The sequence below is a fragment of the Chelonia mydas genome, chromosome 1 (genome assembly GCF_015237465.2).
Source record: "Chelonia mydas isolate rCheMyd1 chromosome 1, rCheMyd1.pri.v2, whole genome shotgun sequence".
Taxonomy (NCBI): domain Eukaryota; kingdom Metazoa; phylum Chordata; order Testudines; family Cheloniidae; genus Chelonia; species Chelonia mydas.
The window spans coordinates 321,842,802-321,862,071 of record NC_057849.1 but is presented as its reverse complement, the minus strand read 5'-3'; the positions used below and the strand labels follow the sequence as shown (position 1 = coordinate 321,862,071).

The 19,270-nt window shown below is 38.3% G+C and overlaps 1 protein-coding gene across 5 annotated transcripts in view; it reads left to right on the top strand.

The window, feature by feature from the left end:
- Positions 1-1,268: 1,268 nt before the first annotated feature.
- Positions 1,269-19,270, top strand: part of KMT2E (lysine methyltransferase 2E (inactive)) — a 61,025-nt gene continuing 43,023 nt past the window's right edge. The window contains exons 1-6 of one of the 5 annotated variants that reach the window (XM_037889178.2): positions 1,269-1,406; positions 4,535-4,665; positions 5,306-5,423; positions 6,152-6,261; positions 8,269-8,533; positions 10,746-10,844. In XM_037889178.2, the coding sequence (XP_037745106.1) occupies positions 4,622-4,665; positions 5,306-5,423; positions 6,152-6,261; positions 8,269-8,533; positions 10,746-10,844 (636 nt within the window). In that variant the 5' untranslated portion in view covers positions 1,269-1,406; positions 4,535-4,621. Of the gene's footprint in view, positions 1,407-4,534; positions 4,666-5,305; positions 5,424-6,151; positions 6,262-8,268; positions 10,174-10,745; positions 10,845-19,270 lie in introns of those variants that run through there. The other 4 variants (XM_043551806.1, XM_043551801.1, XM_037889181.2 and 1 more) reach the window with 4 other exon arrangements.

The window sequence follows — 19,270 nt, the reverse complement described above, 5'->3', positions numbered from 1 at the left end:
GAACAACAAGGACCCCCGAGACTGTTTTGGGAGAAGGAAGAAGCCTTTCATGTAGGGATGGTGAGGGAGGGGCAGAAAACACCTGTCATCTCAGGCCCCTCTATGGAGTTGTGGTGGAGCGTGGCTCTGGGACTATAATGATCCTGAGTCATCCATGGTTCCACTGTGGAGCCAAGCAAGGAAGGACCACAGGATCTGGGCAGGAAAGGCAGAGCTGGGACTAAGAGGGAAGGGGGCAGGTGGGAACTCTCTGCCTTTGACCCCTTTCATAAGAGTTTAAAATGAAGGGGGAATTAACTTCCAACACCTGCCCCCTTGAGGCCAGGAGGCAACAGCAAGAGTTTCCTGCATTCTCAGTCTATCTCCTCTAGAAGCCAACCACAAGCTTGGGCCAGGAACTTACTTTTAGATGTTTTTCCATGAGACACAGGTACAGCGGGGGTGGGTTCATTGCTCTGATTCACATTTCCTGACACTCCCTGCTCTGCACATGCACTCTGGCTTGTTTGTGTTGGTCACAAATATTAGTAGTGAGAAAAACAAAATTGGAAAACTTCTGGGGGGGTTTGTGTCGAAACAAGACATTTTCAAAGCATTTTCAGAAGCAGATACACTTTTTTCCAAAAATGCTCTTGGTGCAGTATTCAGTAAAATCAGATGATTTTCAGTTGACTATGCCCCTTTTAAAATAACAGCATAAATTCCTAGCTCTTCCTTAATGTGAATAGAGTACTTATTTTTGTTTTGGCTTAGTTTTTTTGAAACTTGTTGACTTTTATTAATTTTTCCTCAGGAATAATATCTATTTCTGAACTATACTGAGCTTGGTGATTTTTATGAAGTGGTAGTATTTTGTAAGAAAATAAACAGTTTGATTAATCAAACTGTCTTAAAAGGTACTGCAGAATTTAAAAATTGAATGTTCTGGAAGTACATTGTTGAGTAGATTAATGTAAAATACATGAATGAGATACAACTGTGACAAGATCCAGTGGTGTTGGTTGCCTGCTCCCCTTTACCCCCAACCCTCCTTTGTATACTTTTAACTGATTGTACTGAATTGGTAGAAAATGTTTGCCTTTCCTTATCCTGTGCCAGCTATTTTATATTTGGCTTTTGACTTATAACTTATTAAAGGTTATGCTATTAAAAATCATATATCTTGTTTGTAATTTCTGGTTATTGTGATTTGTAGGGTTCAGCTCCAGAGATTGATCCTTCTTGACAGTTCAAACTTTGGATGGGAACTAAAATCAAGGCATGGATGGATCGTTACGAAGAGCAATAATAACCAGTACAGCGAGGGTGTTCAGAGAGAGGCACAAAGAATAGCTCTGAGACTAGGCAATGGAATGACAAAAAAAGAAGTTAGCACCAGCAATCTGATCTTCAAACCTCCTGTATAGGTAATAAGTGAAGACGGAACTGTGTAACAAGGGAAAGAAATGCATAACTCATTACAGTAGCACTAAAATTTGTAGCTTTTATGAGATACTGTTCCCAGTGTCGTAGTCATTCTTTTCTTCTTAGGTTTTTTTAATCTCTAGCTTATTTCTACCATTGGGAACATGTTAGCAGTATAGTTTTAAGTTAGCTGGAGCTCACGAAAGCTTATGCTCAAATAAATTTGTTAGTCACTAAGGTGCCACAGTACTCCTTTTTCTTTTTGTGATACAGACTAACACAGCTGCTACTCTGAAACCTTTCTTAAATAATGAATCACAGTTGATATTCATGCATTTGTGTGCTTCATAACATTCCAATTTTCTTTATTTTTAAAAACTGCTAGGTGAATGTTAGTGTTTCATAAAAATTGCCAGATTGACAGCAATGGAGACTAAATTAATCTGTGTATCCACAGAATAGTTTCCACACAGGCTGTAATAAAGTAAACTTCCCCATTCTGCCCTGCTAATGTTCCTCATCTCTGACCTGGGGGAATACTTGTAGAAGTGAGAATAGATAATTCTCTAGCTCTGCTGTTTGTTTTTCTGCCAGGATTGTCAACAGAGGTCCAAATTAAGTGTTGAGCATTTCCTTTTTTTAATCGTTTAAGATAACATTCAGAAGTTCCCAGTAATACACAGTATATATTTCTATAATTATAAATGTTTACAAAAACACTGCTACCAAACAGTGATATTGTCAGCCCTGGAAACATAATTCGTCTGCTTACAGAGAAACGGTTTAACACCCATATTTTTACCAAAAAGTGGTTGACCTAGCCCACTCTGGAGGGAACACCTCTGCTGGTGAGAAGGTAATTGCGTCTCTATAGCTAGTCTATTCCTGATCAATGACCTTAATGCTGGTTTATGACTCCAATTGACTTCAGTGGGATTTCTGTGCATGCATGCAAAGACAGAATTTGTCCCAGTCACTAGTGACTTGTGCCCAATTTTGAACTTGAAGTGAGAGGTAAATATTCTTCCACTTTATATCTGCTTATCTCATGCTACAATTTTAAATAGGCTTATAAAATTTTTCCCCCACTAAAACTTACATATTGCTGTGAGGTTGTATTGTGCAGGGGGATGGGGGTGGAGGGGGAAGCTAATAAATGCACAGCTGTAAACTATGGCAGATTATCTGTATACAGTTCAAGTTCTGTACTGTTATAACATTCATATAGTAAACTTTATCATAAAAGCATATTTAGAACACAGTAAATCAAAATGGTTTCCTTAACTTTATATTTGGATAAGTGAGTCTCATTAATATTAACATACAGTACTCTCAGAATTACAGTCCACAGCCTATTTTGTGTAATACAGCTTCAGATTTTCTCCTAAGGACTGGTTTTGTTTGTCTTTCAATGAAACTTAAGTTTTCTAAATGTCTAAGTCTCTGAAAATGGGATCCAAGGCCACCCTTTTGGGTTACATTTAAGAATTTGTAGTGAGACACTGGTAGGACTACTCATCTTTAAGGTTCTCATTGATACCCGTATGAAATGTTTTAAAAATATTATGGTATGTGTTGCATTTAAAAAGATTTTTAACTGGAGGAATTCTGTCGATTGATTCATCAAATGGAACGTTGCTGAATGCATCAGACTGGTGGGAAGCTCTATATCATATGGAATAGCCTTCTACTGGGATGATTATTCTTTTTAATATTATGTGTGTGTTCTCTCTTCTTCTTTAGAAGAAATCAATTTAGGGCCCAGTCCCACAGTTCTTGCTCCAACACAACTCATAGAAAACAAAGGATATTTTCAGTTTTATGTTAGCAAGTCCCAGAACCTAGGACTCAAACAAAAAAACACTTATTTAAAAAAGACTCAAGATGGAAAAATGTAGTCCACCTAATAGCAACGGAAATCCAGCTAGCACTTAAAGTATATGTTGACAATTTTTTGCACCTTTCATAAACACACATGTGAATGGCTAGTTCACCCTTGCGGTGTAGTCCTGTATCCCCACAAGAATTTCCCATTACTACATTCATCATTATTTAAGGTTACGAAAAAGATTTGGATGTCACAGCATTTGTTATTTTTTCAGTTGTTTCACTCGTGTACTTGTGACTTGCTAATGTTTCTTCTTGTGAACTGGTTACACAGTTCTCTCATTAACCCTCATACCAGGTCAGAGCATAAGGTCAGCAGTATCTTCACAGATGTCCTACAGTTTTTTTCCAAAATAAACTACCAGTGACAATCAAATTAGATAATACAAGTTATGTCTTTATCACCTAAATTACAAAAGAGAAAACATATAGAAAATACTATATGACAAACATCAGCTGCCTTACATGAGATCTGTGGAAGGAAACTGCAAGCTATTGATAGGGAAAGGCTAATCTTAAGGAAAACTTACCTTATCAGATTTTATAGTAGAAACATCTTTGCCTCTCTCTAGCACCAGCATGGCACAGATGACACATTCCTTTGCCTAGATATAGGCCAATTTATGTAATTTCTGATCAAAACTAATTACAAGAGGTGTGAGTTCTTTAGTTGTTGTGTCCGAGTACATATTACCTTTTGATTAACAGGCATCCTCCCATCTGAAGTTATAGAAATACATACAAAATTTACAATTTCCTTTTTCCTGTTCTCGAAAGTTTTGTTTTAAAATGCATTCTTCCATTTGTGTCTTTGTTTGATCAAGGACAGTGATATCTTGGAAAGAGTTCTAGTGTGCAGATGAACCACTTCGGTCTTTCATCCTGGGGAGTTCATAGGCATAATGAAAGGCATAGTTACTAGTTAAAACTTAAGAAACGACTAACACTTCAAATGTCCATTATTAAACATAATACCTAAATTATAAGGGCATTGCTACATTGATTCTCAATCCTGTTTTAGGGAATTGTAGTTATAACTTCTTTATAATTTAAATCTGTAGATAACTGCATTGATAGGAGGAAAAGCCTTATAAGATCAAATAGCTTTTTTTTTTTTATTAAAAGAAGGAAATGGCTTCAGTGACCAAGTTGCTGCTTGAAGGGTTGCAGCCATATAATCTGTTTAATTACACTAATAAAATGAGTTTAATTATGTTTCTTAAATTCATTTTGTCTTTTGTAGAGCTATGTGCAAAAAAACAAGAAAATTCTAAAAGCTGCCAAAGACTTGCCTCCAGATGCGCTTATTATTGAATATAGAGGAAAGTTCATGCTGAGAGAACAATTTGAAGCTAATGGGTATTTCTTTAAAAGGTATATTTATTTTAAGAACTCTCTTTTTTTTAATAAGTTAACTTTCTTAAATGTGCTATTTTACCGACAACCTTTTTCCTTTCTGCAATTATCTTATTGCTCTTTGTTGTGCCAACTACTGGCATATGTTACTTCTAATACACCAAGAAAATAATACAGCTGCTTTTGAACTTGTATAACAGCTTCCACTTTGGGTGTCAATTAAATATTTATAACATACCTAGTAAGTGTAAGTAAATATTATTCCCATTTTACAAATTGAGACTCAGAGACTAAATGACTTGCTCAAGATTATACATAGAGCCAGGTATAAACACTTGACTTTCTGACTTTCAGTCTTGAGATTTAGCCATGAGACTACCAATCTTTTCCTACTCTTCTTATTATTTACAAAACTCGGCCTCCATAACTGAGAAAAGTTTTGTGTTAGACATGTTTTTTGTTTTATAAATCTCAGTAGATTTGGAATGAGAGTTCTTCATTGCTGACTTGCAATATAAAATCAGCACTAAATTATGCAGCATAGTGATACAAAACCAGTAAATGTGAAAAAGAACTCTTAATGCTTTTAAAGGGGAAAAACATCCTATCTACCATATTAAAAAAATTTAAACTAGGGTTTTCTTCTTTTTCTTTCTAGGCCATACCCTTTTGTTTTGTTCTATTCCAAATTCCATGGACTAGAAATGTGTGTTGATGCAAGAACCTTTGGAAATGAAGCTCGATTCATTAGACGGTCTTGTACACCCAATGCGGAGGTAAGCGTATAAATATAGGAAATAATTCCTTAGTTAATCTAGATATTTGTTTATTTTGCTTGGCTTGCAGGATATGATGTTCTCACCTGTTCCCCTAAATCTTGGACTGAGGGGATTTAATATGGAGGTGATATATAGTATAATGATGGATTAATCTTTCAATATTGTTTCTGGTAAACAAGTTATAAATGCTGTTTTTTTAGTATTCTTTCTTTGTAAAGTGCCTAAACGCTCAGGCTCACTACTGTGTGAAGCCCTGAGCACCTTCACCTCTCATTGTTTCTAATTGGTGAAAAGGATGGGACACGCTTTTGGAAATGAAAATAAAACAAACATGTATTTTCACATTTAGCATGTTACTCTAGCATGTTACATGCTAATAAAATATTTTCACCAGGACATTGACTCTATGCAAAGAATAAAGGGAAATATATATAAAGAATGAATAGTAGATCATGTCTTGATATCATTAAGGCATTTTGTAAGAATAATTTTTTTTTTTTTTTTTTTTTGGAACCTGTGCAGGGCAGCATCAAGAAATATATACATTTTGCTTATTATGAAAAACAATCATTTTTTTGAATACTGGTTTTATCAGTCTCTCCCAATTGATGGCATTGGTGGAGGGAACAACCTGTAGAAAGTGGTCAAGTATATCTGGGTTTTTAAGAATGAGTGTGGGTTTTAATGCGTTATAAACTAATGTATAGCTTTTCTCCTGGATTTAGGTGAGACATGTAATTGAAGATGGAACAATTCATCTTTATATTTACTCTATCCAAAACATTCCAAAGGGAACAGAAATTACTATTGCATTTGATTTTGATTATGGAAATTGGTAAGTATCTTTTAAATTGTTTGAAACATCCTGTATTTTAGGACAATATACTTCTAAAATGTTAGTAATATATTAATTGAGGCTATCATGTTATCACAAATATTCCTATTTTCTTTTACTCTTTTCATACACTTCAATAGTACGGTGCCCTTAAAGTCCTCAATGATAAGTGTATGCCATTGCAGGATTTTCCTTTAAGGGATGTTTTATTATTGTTGGGATTAGTGATAGATCTTTTCACTGTAAATTTAAGTGATTTTTATATCTCCGCAATACTACATACTTGGATTTACAGTGAAAATTCTTCAAACATAACATTCATTTTATGGATTGTTGGATACTATTTGATATTTAGTGTAAGCTAATGTAGAGCTATTCAGTAATGTGCTATTTTTTTTTTTTAAATCCACTCTTCTTACAGCTTTACGTACCATAGTTAATTGCTGACATAATTTAGAAGGAATAGAATCAGACCTAAGGTAAATCTCTGTAGAAATGAGAATAAATTATGTTCATGCTATAACCCATCATTAAAGAAGGATGTTCAAGTCTATTGAGTCCTTCCTTAAAATAAGGTCTTAAATTCTATAACCTGTCGATCCACATGTTCTCCTGGGTACAGCTTATTTCTCCTTTTGTGAATTGTGAAATATTCTGGTAGATAGATGCCATTGTTTTGAAATGGTAAAGTAATTAGGGTAAGTGCTGCTCCCAGATATGCATGAACAATTTCCATTGACTAAAGAGCACAAAATTTTGCCTTTAGGCGATGTAGCTAATGCCTTCCTCAGTCATTAAGAGTAACGAAAACACTTCTTCCTAAAGTGAGGTTCCCGTGAAAATTGACTGTTCTTACTGTTTTTTAAAAAAAGCAATAGTTGGATTTAGTGCTTCCAGTGACCTAGTGAGTTCATATGAAATGTACTCAATTTACCAGAAAACTTGTTCGGTATATTCTTCCTGCGACCTCTGCAGACTCTACATCTTCTCTGAAAGACATGAGGAGTAATTTCCTTTTGTCATGTCATTACTATAAATAAATATTCTTCAGACAAAACTGAGCTCTGTTAAATAGATTTCCCTGTTAGACATTAATATAGTTTCACAAGTGTAATTTAAGGCTTAATTTGGAGGAAGGAATGTATTACAGATTTAGTTGACAGCAGAATTTGACCCATAACATCTTATTACTTGGTGATTGCGTAAACCAGAAAGAAAACAGCCTGCTTTCCATATCCTGAGTTGAGTATAGAAGGCTGGTAATTATGGGGGGAATATATATATATATATATTTTTTTTTTTTTTACTGGGAAGTAAATATAAGCTGAAAATCCATGAAAGCTGATTAACGAACCACTCAGTACCATTTAAGATTCAGGGCAAACTCTCCGCTGGAGCAAATGGGCAAAACTCTATTGACAAGAGATTGAATTGTACTCTGAGAGAGCTTTTTTGCACCAATCTGGATATTCTGCTTATTTATAAATGCTACTAGAGAAAGTTTTATATTACTGAAACTTGTATAACTTGCAAGATCTCTTGTATACATCAAGTAAAAGTAACTCAATTGACTTATAAATATCTGTTGGGTTGTGTTTCCCAATGTCCAATCCAGACAGACATAAGATAAATCAATTTTGTACAAAACTAAATTGCTCTAATTTTTTCTGTTCATTTTTGCACCAGAGTATGTTTCTTTTTTTGCTTTTTATTTTATTTAGCTTTGTTTAGTATAATAGATTTTTATTTGTTTTAATGGAATTCCAAACTGTAAACTGGGAAATGGATTTAAGAACCTGTAGATGAGAGTAATAAAATGTAACATTGCACAGCTTGGTGAAAGTTTAAATTAACCCTTTTCAAATATGCTAAAATACTGACTCTTTATCTTGGCAGATGTTAATTTACAGTGAAATGAACAAGAGTGGTTTAACTTTCAAAAATCATATTGCTGTAGCATTCAGTTCAATATTTTTACACCAAATTTTTTTGTATTGACTATTTTAGTAAATACAAAGTGGATTGCGCTTGCCTCAAAGAAAATCCTGAATGTCCAGTTCTTAAACATGGTTCCGAACCTACAGAAAACATCAATACTGGATATGAGACCAGAAGGAAAAAGGGAAAGAAAGAGAAGGACATTTCAAGAGAAAAGGAAACACAGAATCAGAACATCACACTGGATTGTGAAGGAGCAGCCACCAAGATGAAGATTCCTGATAATAAGCAGAGGAGACTTTCTCCCCTCAGGCTATCCATTTCCAATAACCAGGTATTAAAGCAAAAATTACTAGATGGTCAGATTTACAAACCAGAAGATTCCCTGCTTTAGAGTAATTCTTAAAAATCTTACAAGTTATTGGAAAGAGTTGTTCTTTGTGAATTTTAGTGTTGGATTAGCCACTTAAAGTATGTATGCTATTTCTAGTTCTCTTGAAATGACTAGTTGTTTTTTAAAGATATTTTGGTTCTCTTTAACCAGCTGCTTCTCTCACTGAAATGTCTCAACATAAACCAGAAATTCTGCCTCCTAATGCAGATCTGTGGTGTAAAAGCTGCACGCCATGCCTCAAGATCCCAAAACCATCCTGAAGCAGTGTTAGTCACACGTATGTTGTCCCCACAATTCTGATGTTTTTAGCCACACTTACAAATTGGCTTGCTTCCATAACAATTTCTACTACCAAGATTTCAGCCCAAAAAAGATCTTCTGGTCTCTCACTAATAGCCTCCATGTACCTGTTGTATGTTTTTGTGTAGATTGAACACTGGCATAAAGATGGTAAACAGGTATTTATTGAGTATGGATGGGAATGGGGGTTCTAGTGAGGTATCAGAGGTCTTGGTTATAGGTTTGGTTGTCTTAGTTTATTGGCATAGAAGAGCAGGTAAATGAGAAAGTAATGAATTTCACAGATCCTAATTTGGAAGGAGCCGCACACAGCAATTAGTAAAGAGAAATTATACGAAGAAATCAGAGATATACCATAATGATGGATTGATTTTTGTTGTTTTTTGAGGGAGGAGAGAATTGATTGTGAGTCTGAGAGTAAATATTTGATGGAATTATGAGGGTAATTTGAAGGATGAAAGAGAGTTGTGTAAGGTGTGGGGTTACTTGGTGGGAGCCATTTTCAAAATTCTCTCCATCTGCCTAGAGAGTAATAAAGGGAACCATCGTGGAGGAAGGGATGAGTGATGGAGATCAGGGAATTGGTGATGAATATGCAATTGATTTTGTAAAAATTTTTCATAAAGTTTACATTAGTCTTTTTCATGGGGTACAGTAGACTGACCTACCCAAACAGCTAACTTGCTTTAGAATGCTTCTGGGGTCATAAGGGCTGGCATGTGATTTCTACAGGAGTAGAGCTACAAAGGCAGTATATTCAAACTGCAGTTTTACAGGTAAGTTACTTTCCTTTTTCCAGCCAGGTTGCCACTAGCAATAACTGGTATTTGGAACCTGCTCCTGGGCACACAGAAGCCTATGTAATTTTTATAACAATTGTCACAGGCGCGCTAAAAGTTTGTCAACCTAGAAGAGGCTCAGTAAAATATAAGCACATCTGATATTTAAAAAAGCAGTTCAGTCAGCCAAAATAACGCCTTATGTATGTATTTTGTTTAGTTGTTTTAGTGCTGTGCTCAAGAATTGTACTGTTAATTTCCACTTTATAGCAGTTTTATTAAGGAACGAATGTAATAATTTCAACTTTATTTTTAAGGCAACCACATCTAAGAACAAAAGGTAGAATGTTGGTAACAGATCAATTATTATTGACTCTGCTTTAACTTTTTAATTTTCTGAATGTTATCCTTCTATTGTAAGAGACCTGAAAAACCCAGAAGCATTCCCACACCAAGCATTTTTCAGTATTTATTAATCGGATCTCTTTTGTGTTCCCTATGGTAAGTCGCTAATGTTAGATTATAGTGGAGAGATATATAGCATCAGTGGAAAGGGTTATGTTAATAGTTACATAGGTTTGAGTTGACTGCAAATTTATATAAATATGATAACCTATCTTGTTTGACATGACAGTATACATTCCATTTTACTGAAAAAATGAGGTTTAAGATTTTCAAAACTGGGTGCCTAAAGTTAGGGTCAAAATTCCTTATTTAGCTGCATAAATAAGTGGCCTGATGTTCATAAGTGTTGAGTGCCCTGTAGCGCCCATTGGTTTGGAAGCTTAATTCTTATTATTTGGTTGAAAAACTTGAGTGAGATTACAATTTAAAGAAAATGATGTGGATGTTTCTGTTTGGATCGGAGAAGGTACTTGAGTCAGGCTATATTTCTAGAGTCATAAAAGAGTCCAAGCGGATGATATGTAGCTTTTACATGTTGCATTGGTTAATTGGCTGGTAGCTTTTGAAGTAGTGATTTGAGGATACTTTGCTCTGTGTAGCCTTTAGATTTCCCTAGTTTGAAAGAGTAGTAGTGGAGCTTCTGTAAAGCAGTCATTTCCATCTTTCAGGAGCCAGATTTTATTGATGATATAGAAGAAAAAACTCCTATTAGCAATGAAGTAGAAATGGAATCAGAGGAGCAGATTGCAGAAAGGAAAAGGAAGATGGTAAGTTGGGAAGCAAGTAGCTGCTTAAAGCTGTCACTAGGACTTAGTGATGGCTGCTCTTCCCATGCTAATTTGCTGCCTTTTTATAGGCTTTTTTAGAATCTGAGAATATATGAAGCCAGCACCTCATATACACTTTAACTTCAAATCCAAGGCTTGCTTGTTGAGTGAGAGCATTTCCATTTGGCTTGATCATCACCTCCTGACAAACATGCAAATCTGCTTTTGTTTTTAAATGTGTATAATTTTCTATTGCTTCTGCATAGGTGCCATTACTTGTAGAAAATGCCTAGCTATGGCTTTAAGACTTCCTTTTTATTATTGTACACCACAGTGGTTGGTTATTTGTAAGATACAATCAGGGGCCAAGATTTTCATAACTGACTAGTGATTTTGGGTACCAAACTTCAGACACCTTTAAAGAAGCCTAATTTTCAGAGGCTGGTTGCTCAACAATTTCTGAAAAGTAGGCCTTTTTTAGACATTCTGTCTGTTGGACACTCAACATTTTAGATGCCTAAAGTCACTAGTCGCTTTTGAAAATCTCAGCCAGGAAATACTTAATTTATTTAAATGGTAGTATGAAAAGTTCTATATTTATCCTTGCTCTACATAAATCTTATTTTAAAGGCAAAAGTAACCTTCAAAACTTCGGCTGCTGTCTTTTACAGACAAGCTTGAGTGAACATTATCTAAGTTTTTGCCTCCACAAAAGCAATGATGTGTATCTAAAATGAATTTGCTAGATAGAGAATTAACCAATTGATTTTTGTATTCAAAATATGTTGTGCATATGCACAATTCTTGTGCCTTCAAAAATTTGGTGAAGGGAGAGAAGTGTTCACTCAAACATATGGTTAGTTGTCTACCAGATTTGTTCATAAATACAGATGGTATGCATAAAGGCTTATTTATTTTTCTGGCACAATCTTAGTCATAAGACAATGTGCTACTAAAAATATGTATCTACCGTTTAAGTGGTTGGGAACTTTATGGAAATTTGACCCTTTAAGAAATGGAGTTACATTGGTTGAATTTGAATACTATTTCAAATGCTAAGGACACAGAAAGCAAAAAGAAAAATAAAGTTGGGATTGATACTAAAACTAGTACTCTGTGTGTGTGTGTAGAAACTAATACATAGATTTATAGTTTATTGTGCAATTTAGGTACACAATCACATGTTTAGTCTTTGTTTCATGTTTTTAATGTTTGTGTTATAAAACGACTCTACCTTGAGAGGACGTAGGAACTGGTAGGCACACTGAAGAGTTAATAGGGGCAGGAATTGGCAGGTTTGTCACTCAGGATATTTGTATGAATTTGCAATCATAATTTCACACCACTGGGAATACATAACCCTAAAGGCAGGATTCCATGCTTCACATCTCCCCTGAGCCAAAGTTGAATAGCCGATGGTGGCATAGTGTTAGGAGTGCTGCAGTTTTCCATAAAGGGGCATATTTTTGGAGTTTAATGTACCCACCCTGCACACCGTACACAAACCATATCATTTGAAAGCTTATTTTATGTGCATTTAGGTGAGATATGATGTGCATCTGTCAAGAGTGCTATAAACCTGTAGGAGAGGTGAAACAGTGGTACTACAAATGAGAAAGTGTCGGTCCTTCTTCGATTGATTGCAAGGAGATGTACACGCCATGTGCATGATCGTCAGAAGGTTTTTCCCTAGCGGTACCCATCTGGTCGGCTGTGGAGCCCCCTGGAGTGGCGCTTTCATGGCCGTGTATATAGATCCCTTCTGACTGCCAGTGATAGTGATTGCAGCAGCTCCTCTCTTGCGTTAGCAAACAATTCCCTAGTGCACTCTCCTTTTCTCCCTGTAAATAGTTTATAACTTTATCACTAACTAAAGCTTTCGGTTAGTTAAGTTTTAGTTGGGGGTTCTTCTCTCCCCGCCCCTACCCCCCCTTTGTTCCCATCCTGGGGAACGACACATGCCTCGGTCTCAGGGCTTCAAGCTGTGTGGGTCCTGCCTGAAGCCCATGCTGAAGGGAGACCCACACGATTTATGTCTAACATGTCTCGGAGAGGGACATCAGTGCGGTAGGTGTAAAATCTGCAGGGGTATTAAGCCCAGAACTAAGAAGGAGTGGGACTTGCTCTTAAAACTCCTTTTAATGGAGTCAGCTCTTCAACCCCAACTGCCCCAGGCCGTGTCTGATCCAGCACCAGGCGCTTCTGTGCACAGTGAGCTGGCCTCGGTACAGGAAGCCTCAGCACCGAGGAAGGACTCATCCAAACGGCCACAGCACCGCCATTCCCCGGCACTGAGGACCAGCTCTAGTGTGAGGCACCACTTGCAGTCGCCGCTGCCACACAAGAAAAAGAAAGTTGACAGGGGATGCTCTCTCCTAGGGCAGCAGAGCAGGCTGACGCCAGTGGGGTGCGTCCTGCGTTGGGACACCTAGCCTTGAGTCTGCCTAGACTGGTGCCATAGACTTTGGCTTCTCGGGGTGGTCTGTTGAGTCCGGCCACAGTGAACCCCCTGGTGTGGGAAGATTTGGAGGAGGACTTGGATGCTCCCTGCATGCCGGACACATTCGAGGTGGCCAAGGAGTTGATTGCCATGATGGTACAGTTATCACTACACATCAACGTCAGGGAGCTTGCCAGACATTTCATGCCCCATCTTCAGGGCAAATGTGTATCAGTGTTGACAGACAACACCACAGCGATGTTCTATATAAACAAACAGGGTGGTTCTCACTCCTCTCCCCATGTGCCAGGAAACCTCAGGTTGTGGGACTTCTGCATCGCCCACTCGATACAGTTAGAGGTGTCTTATTTGTCAGGTGCACAAAATGAACAGGCCGATCACCTCAGCAGATCTTTCCATGGCCATGGATAGTCTCTCTGACCGGATGTTGTCAGCAATATCTTCCTGAGGTGGGCATCTCCAGACCAGTTTGCGACACAAGGCAACAGGAAGTGCCAGCAGTTCTGCTCCTTCCTGAATCACAGCCCCGGTCAATCGTGGATGCCTTTCTCGTCTTGTGGACGGGACTCCTGCTGTTCCCTCTCATCCACAAGGTCCTCCTCAAGGTCCAGCGGGACAAGGCTTCGCTGATTCTCCTAGCGCCGGCATGGCCCCGCCAACACTGGTTCTCCATGCTGTTGAACCTCTTGGTGGACACACCGATGACCCTGCCCATGATTCCAGACCTCATCACGCTGGACCACGGCCGCCTTCAGCACCCCAACCTGGAGTCTTCACCTCACCGCGTGGAAAATCCATAGCTAAATCCGTTAGAGCTGCAGTGCCCTGATTTGGTTAGGGAGGTTCTCCTTGGCAGTAGAAAGCCCTCCACTCGTGCCACTTATCTAGCCAAGTGGAAAAGGTTGTCTGTTTGGTTCACACAGAAGGGCACCCCTCTGCTGCAATCCTCAGTCCCCTTTATAGTGTTTACTCTACTTAAAGCGGCAAGGGCTGGCAATCTGGTCAATCAAGGTGCACCTGGCAGCTATTAGCTATTTCCGCTTTCCACCTGTTCCCAGTGGAACGGTCAGTATTTGTTAACCCCATGGTTGGACGCTTCCTTAAAGGGCTAGACAGATTGTACCCCCAGGTGCGGCAACCTGTCCTTCCATGAGACATTAACCTGGTCCTCTCAAGGCTAATGGGGACCCCTTTTGAACATCTAGCAACTTGTTAGCTGCTTTACCTCTCTTAGAAAGTGGCGTTTCTCATGGCTATAACGTCAGCCAGAAGAGTGTCTGAGCTAAAGCTTTAACAGCTGAGCCCCTTTATACAGTGTTTTATAAGGGCAAGGTACAATTGCGGCCACTCTCAGCTTTTCTCCCTAAGGTTGTTTCACAATTTCACGCAAATCAGGACATCTCTTTACCAGTGTTCTTCCCGAAGCCACATACTAATGACAGGGAACACAGGCTCCATTCCTTAGATGTTGGACAAGCACTGGCTTTTTACACTGAGCCAACAAAGCCATTTAGAAAGTTGATGGAACTCTTCATCGCCATTGCTGAGAGAATGAAAGGACTGACAGACTCATCCCGACAAATCTCATCTTGGATCACGGCCTGTATCAGGATGTGGTATGACCTGGCAAAGATACCAGCCTCAGCATTGATGGCGCACTCCATGAGAGCGAAAGCTTCGTCTGCAGCGTTCCTGGCGCAGGTCCCCATTCAGGATCTCTGCAGGGCGGCGACATGGTCATCTGTTCATACCTTTACGTCATACTATGCCATCACACAGCAGGCTAGAGATGATGCCGCGTTTGGTAGAGCAGTGCTTTAGTCTGCAACTTGGTGAATTCCAACCCATCCTCCAGGGGACTGCTTGGGAGTCATCTACTTGGAATTGACAACGAGCAATCACTCGAAGAAGAAAAACCAGTTATCTGCCTTTTGTAACTGTTGTTCTTCGAGATGTGTTGCTCATGTCCATTCCAAGACCCACCCACCTCCCCTCTGTCAGAGTATCCGGCAAGAAGGAACTGAAGAGGCAGCAAGTCGGCAGGGACTTGTATGTACAGCCATGAAGGTACCACTCCAGGGGGCTCCATAGCCCTGAAGGGTACTGCTAGGGAAAAACCTTCCGAAGGTGTGTGCGCTGTGTGCACAATTGACTTGGAATGTACATGAGCAGCACATTTCGAAGAACAACAGTTTCGAAAGGCAGATAACTGTTTTTTTTTGTTGCACGGTTCCAGAAATGCTCTAACACGACTCTGACTACAGTTTTTACTGTTCAAGTTAATTTAAGCACCTTAATATGGTGTGTGTTGGTGTTTAATACATTTAAACAACAATGTATTAAAATTAGGGCTGTCAACCGATTCAAAAAATTAACCGTGTGATTAATTGTGTTGTTAAACTATAATAGAATACCACTTAATTTAAATATTTTTGAATGTTTTCTACATTTTCAAATATATTGATTTCAGTTACATCACAGAATACAGTGTACAGTGTTCACTTTATATTTACTACAAATATTTGCACTGTAAAAAATAAAAGAAATAGTATTTTTCAATTCGCCTAATACAAGTACTGTAGTGCAATCTCTTTAACATGAAAGTTGAACTTACAAATGTAGAATTATGTACAAAAAAACCCTGCATCCAGAAATAAAACAATGTAAAACTTTAGAGCCTACAAGTCCACTCAGTCCTACTTCAGCCAATTGCTTAGACAAACAAGTTTGGTTACAATTTGCAGGAGATAATGCTGCCTGCTTCTTGTTTACAGTGTCATCTGAAAGTGAGAACAGGCGTTCACATAGCACTGTTGTAGACGGCGTTGCAAGATATTTACGTGCAGATGTGCTAAAGGTTCATATGTCCCTTCATGCTTCAACCGACATTACAGAGGACATGCATGCATGCTGATGATGGGTTCTGCTTGATAACGATCCAGAGCAGAGCTGACTGATGCATGTTTATTTTCATCATCTGAGTAGGATGCCATCAGCAGAAGGTTGATTTTCTTTTTTGGTGGTTCGCGTTCTGTAGTTTCTGCATCAAAGTGTTGCTCTTTTAAGACTTCTGAAAGCATGCTTCACACCTTTTCCCTCTCAGATTTTGGATGGCACTTCAGATTCTTAAATCTTGGGTCAAGTGCTATAGCTATTTTTAGAAATCTCACGTTGGTACCTTCTTTGCGTTTTGTCAAATCTGCAGTGAAAGTGTTTTAAAAACGAACATGTGCTGGGTCATCATCCGAGACTGCTATAACATGAAATATATGGCAGAATGTGGCTAAAACAGAACAGGAGACATACAATTCTTCCCAAAGGAGTTCAGTCACTCATTTATTTAACGCTTTTTTTTTTTTTTTTTTTAACGATTATCATCAGCATGGAAGCATGTCCTCTGGAATGGTGGCCAAAGCATGAAGGCACATACAGATCTTTAGCATATCTGGCACATAAATACCTTGCAATGCCAGCTACAAAAGTGCCATGTGAATGCATGTTCTCACTTTCAGGTGACATTGTAAATAAGAAGCAGGCAGCATTATCTCCTGTAAATGTAAACAAACTTGTTTGCCTTACCAATTGGCTGAAGAAGAAGTAGGACTGAGTGGACTTGTAGGCTCAAGTTTTACATTGTTTTGTTTTTGAGTGCAGTTATATACCAAAAAAGTTCTACATTTGTAAGTTACACTTTCACGATAAAGAGATTGCACTACAGTACTTGTCTGAGGTGAATTAAAAAATATTATTTCTTTTGTTTATCATTTTTACAGTGCAAATATTTATAATAAAGAATAATATAAAGTGAGCACTATACACTTTGTATTCTGTGTTGTAATCAAAATCAATATATTTGAAAATGTAGAAAAACATCCAAAATATTTAATAAATTTCAGTTGGTATTCTGTTGCTTAACAGTGCAGTTAATCACTATTAATTTTTTTAATCGTGATTAATTTTTTTTGAGTTGATCGTGTTTAACTGTGATTAATCAATAGCCCTAATTAAAACATTTTTATTGGTTTTTCACAGGCAAGTATTTTTTTCAGAAAAGATGAAGCTGTTAGCCTGTGGCAAAAATGGCGAATATCAATATTTTGCAGTATATTAACATGAAATGTTTTCACATCTTATTCTCAATTTTCAGAGTATTTTACAATTGATTATACTAGTTTTCTATATTTTCTATTGAAGTTTGCTGACCAGATCAGTTTCACACTGAAGATTGTGCACCATTAGTAGTAGATTACGTGCTTATACTTTGTACTGCATAGTGAGTAGATACAAATTTACGTGAAATCCTAATGCTTCTCCACTTGTAAGCCTTTGTACATACAATGTAGCACCTCGTCTTATTGGTAGAAGGATTTAATTTGTAATTGCCTGTGCAAGCAATACTAGCTGTTGAAATATTCTAGAAACTCGTTTTTTAATTCAGTGACACTTATGCACAAGTCAGTAATAGTGCTAGATGACAATACATAGCTTCGTCTTATGAATATGCAAAAGCTGTGAAAGAAAAGTGGCCTAACAAGAAGTAGTGGAGACAAAGTCCACAAACAAGTTTTTGCCTCTGTACTGAAGACGGACGAAGACCATGATACAGCTCTTACCAGCCATGTCATCAAAAGTATGACAAACCTATTTGGGTGCAAATCACATCCAGTGGACTTTTATCCAGCTACATACTTGAGTGCATGTAACATCAGATGTTCAAGAGTCTACTGAAAATAGCAGATGTTGGTGAAAAACAAATGGGGACATTTGTGAGAGGTGCACTTGATTCTGATGGGACGCATAGCTTCATCAGCCCAGTCAAGAAATCTGGCATCAGAACATGTGCTGACATAACCAAGAAGGTCAAATTTAAGACTGGAAAGGGAGGGACAATCACAGCATCTATCAGTCCTGAAATTGTTTTCCACAGAGCCCTGTCCTTAGCAAGATGGAGAGATGATGCTTCAGTGGCAGCTGTTCTTCACCCAGTAAGACCTATGCCTGTGTTGTTCTTCCATGCTGGTGGAACAATGAAAAAAATGGACGCAGCTGAAATAGAGCATCAGATGGAATATCAAGCTGAAAGACTCCATGTGCTAAGACCATGCAGTAAAGAAACCAGAGTATACTCCTGGGGGAATTCTGCGCACAAATTTTCCGGTCTTTATTCACCCTTCATTTTGAAGTAATAATTGACTGTAAAAACAGCACTGTGAGGCTCTGTTTGTTTTGTTTCATTACTTTCTAAATTAAATTTGCTTCGTCTGCAAGGACTAAACAATTATTTTTAGCTGCCAGCACAATAAAAGGAAGACTGTTTTTCTGGCTCATCTACTCAATTAATATTGTATGTAGTAAAGATCTTTTGGTTTGAATTCTGCCATCAGGTACACCTGTGCAACTCAGGTTTTTTTATAAGGCTATATGAGTAGGGCTCTACCAAATTCACGGCCATGAAAAACGCGTCACAGACCGTGAAATCTAATCTCCCCCTGTGAAATCTCTGGTCTTTTGTGTGCTTTTACCTTATACTATACAGATTTCACAGGGAAGACCAGTGTTTCTTAAATTGGGGGTCCTGACCCAAAAAGGAGTTGCATGGGGGTCAAAAAGTTATTTTAGGGGGCTGCAGTATTGCCACCTTTACTTCTGCGCTGCCTTCAGTGGAGGCAGGAGAGTGGCAGGTAGTGGACAGGCGCCCAGCTCTGAAGGCAGTTCCCCACCAGCAACAGCACAGAAGTAAGAGTGGCAATACCATACCATGCCATCCCTACTTCTGCGCTGCTGGTGGCAGCGGCTCTGCCTTCAGAGCTGGGCTCCCGGCCAGGAGCTGCCACTCTCCAGTTGGCCAGATCTGAAGGCAGCGCCACTGCCAGCTGCAGTGCAGAAGTAAGGGTAGCAGTACCACAACCCCCTTACAATAACCTTGCAAACCCGCCCCCCCCACCCCCTTTTTGGGTCAGGACCC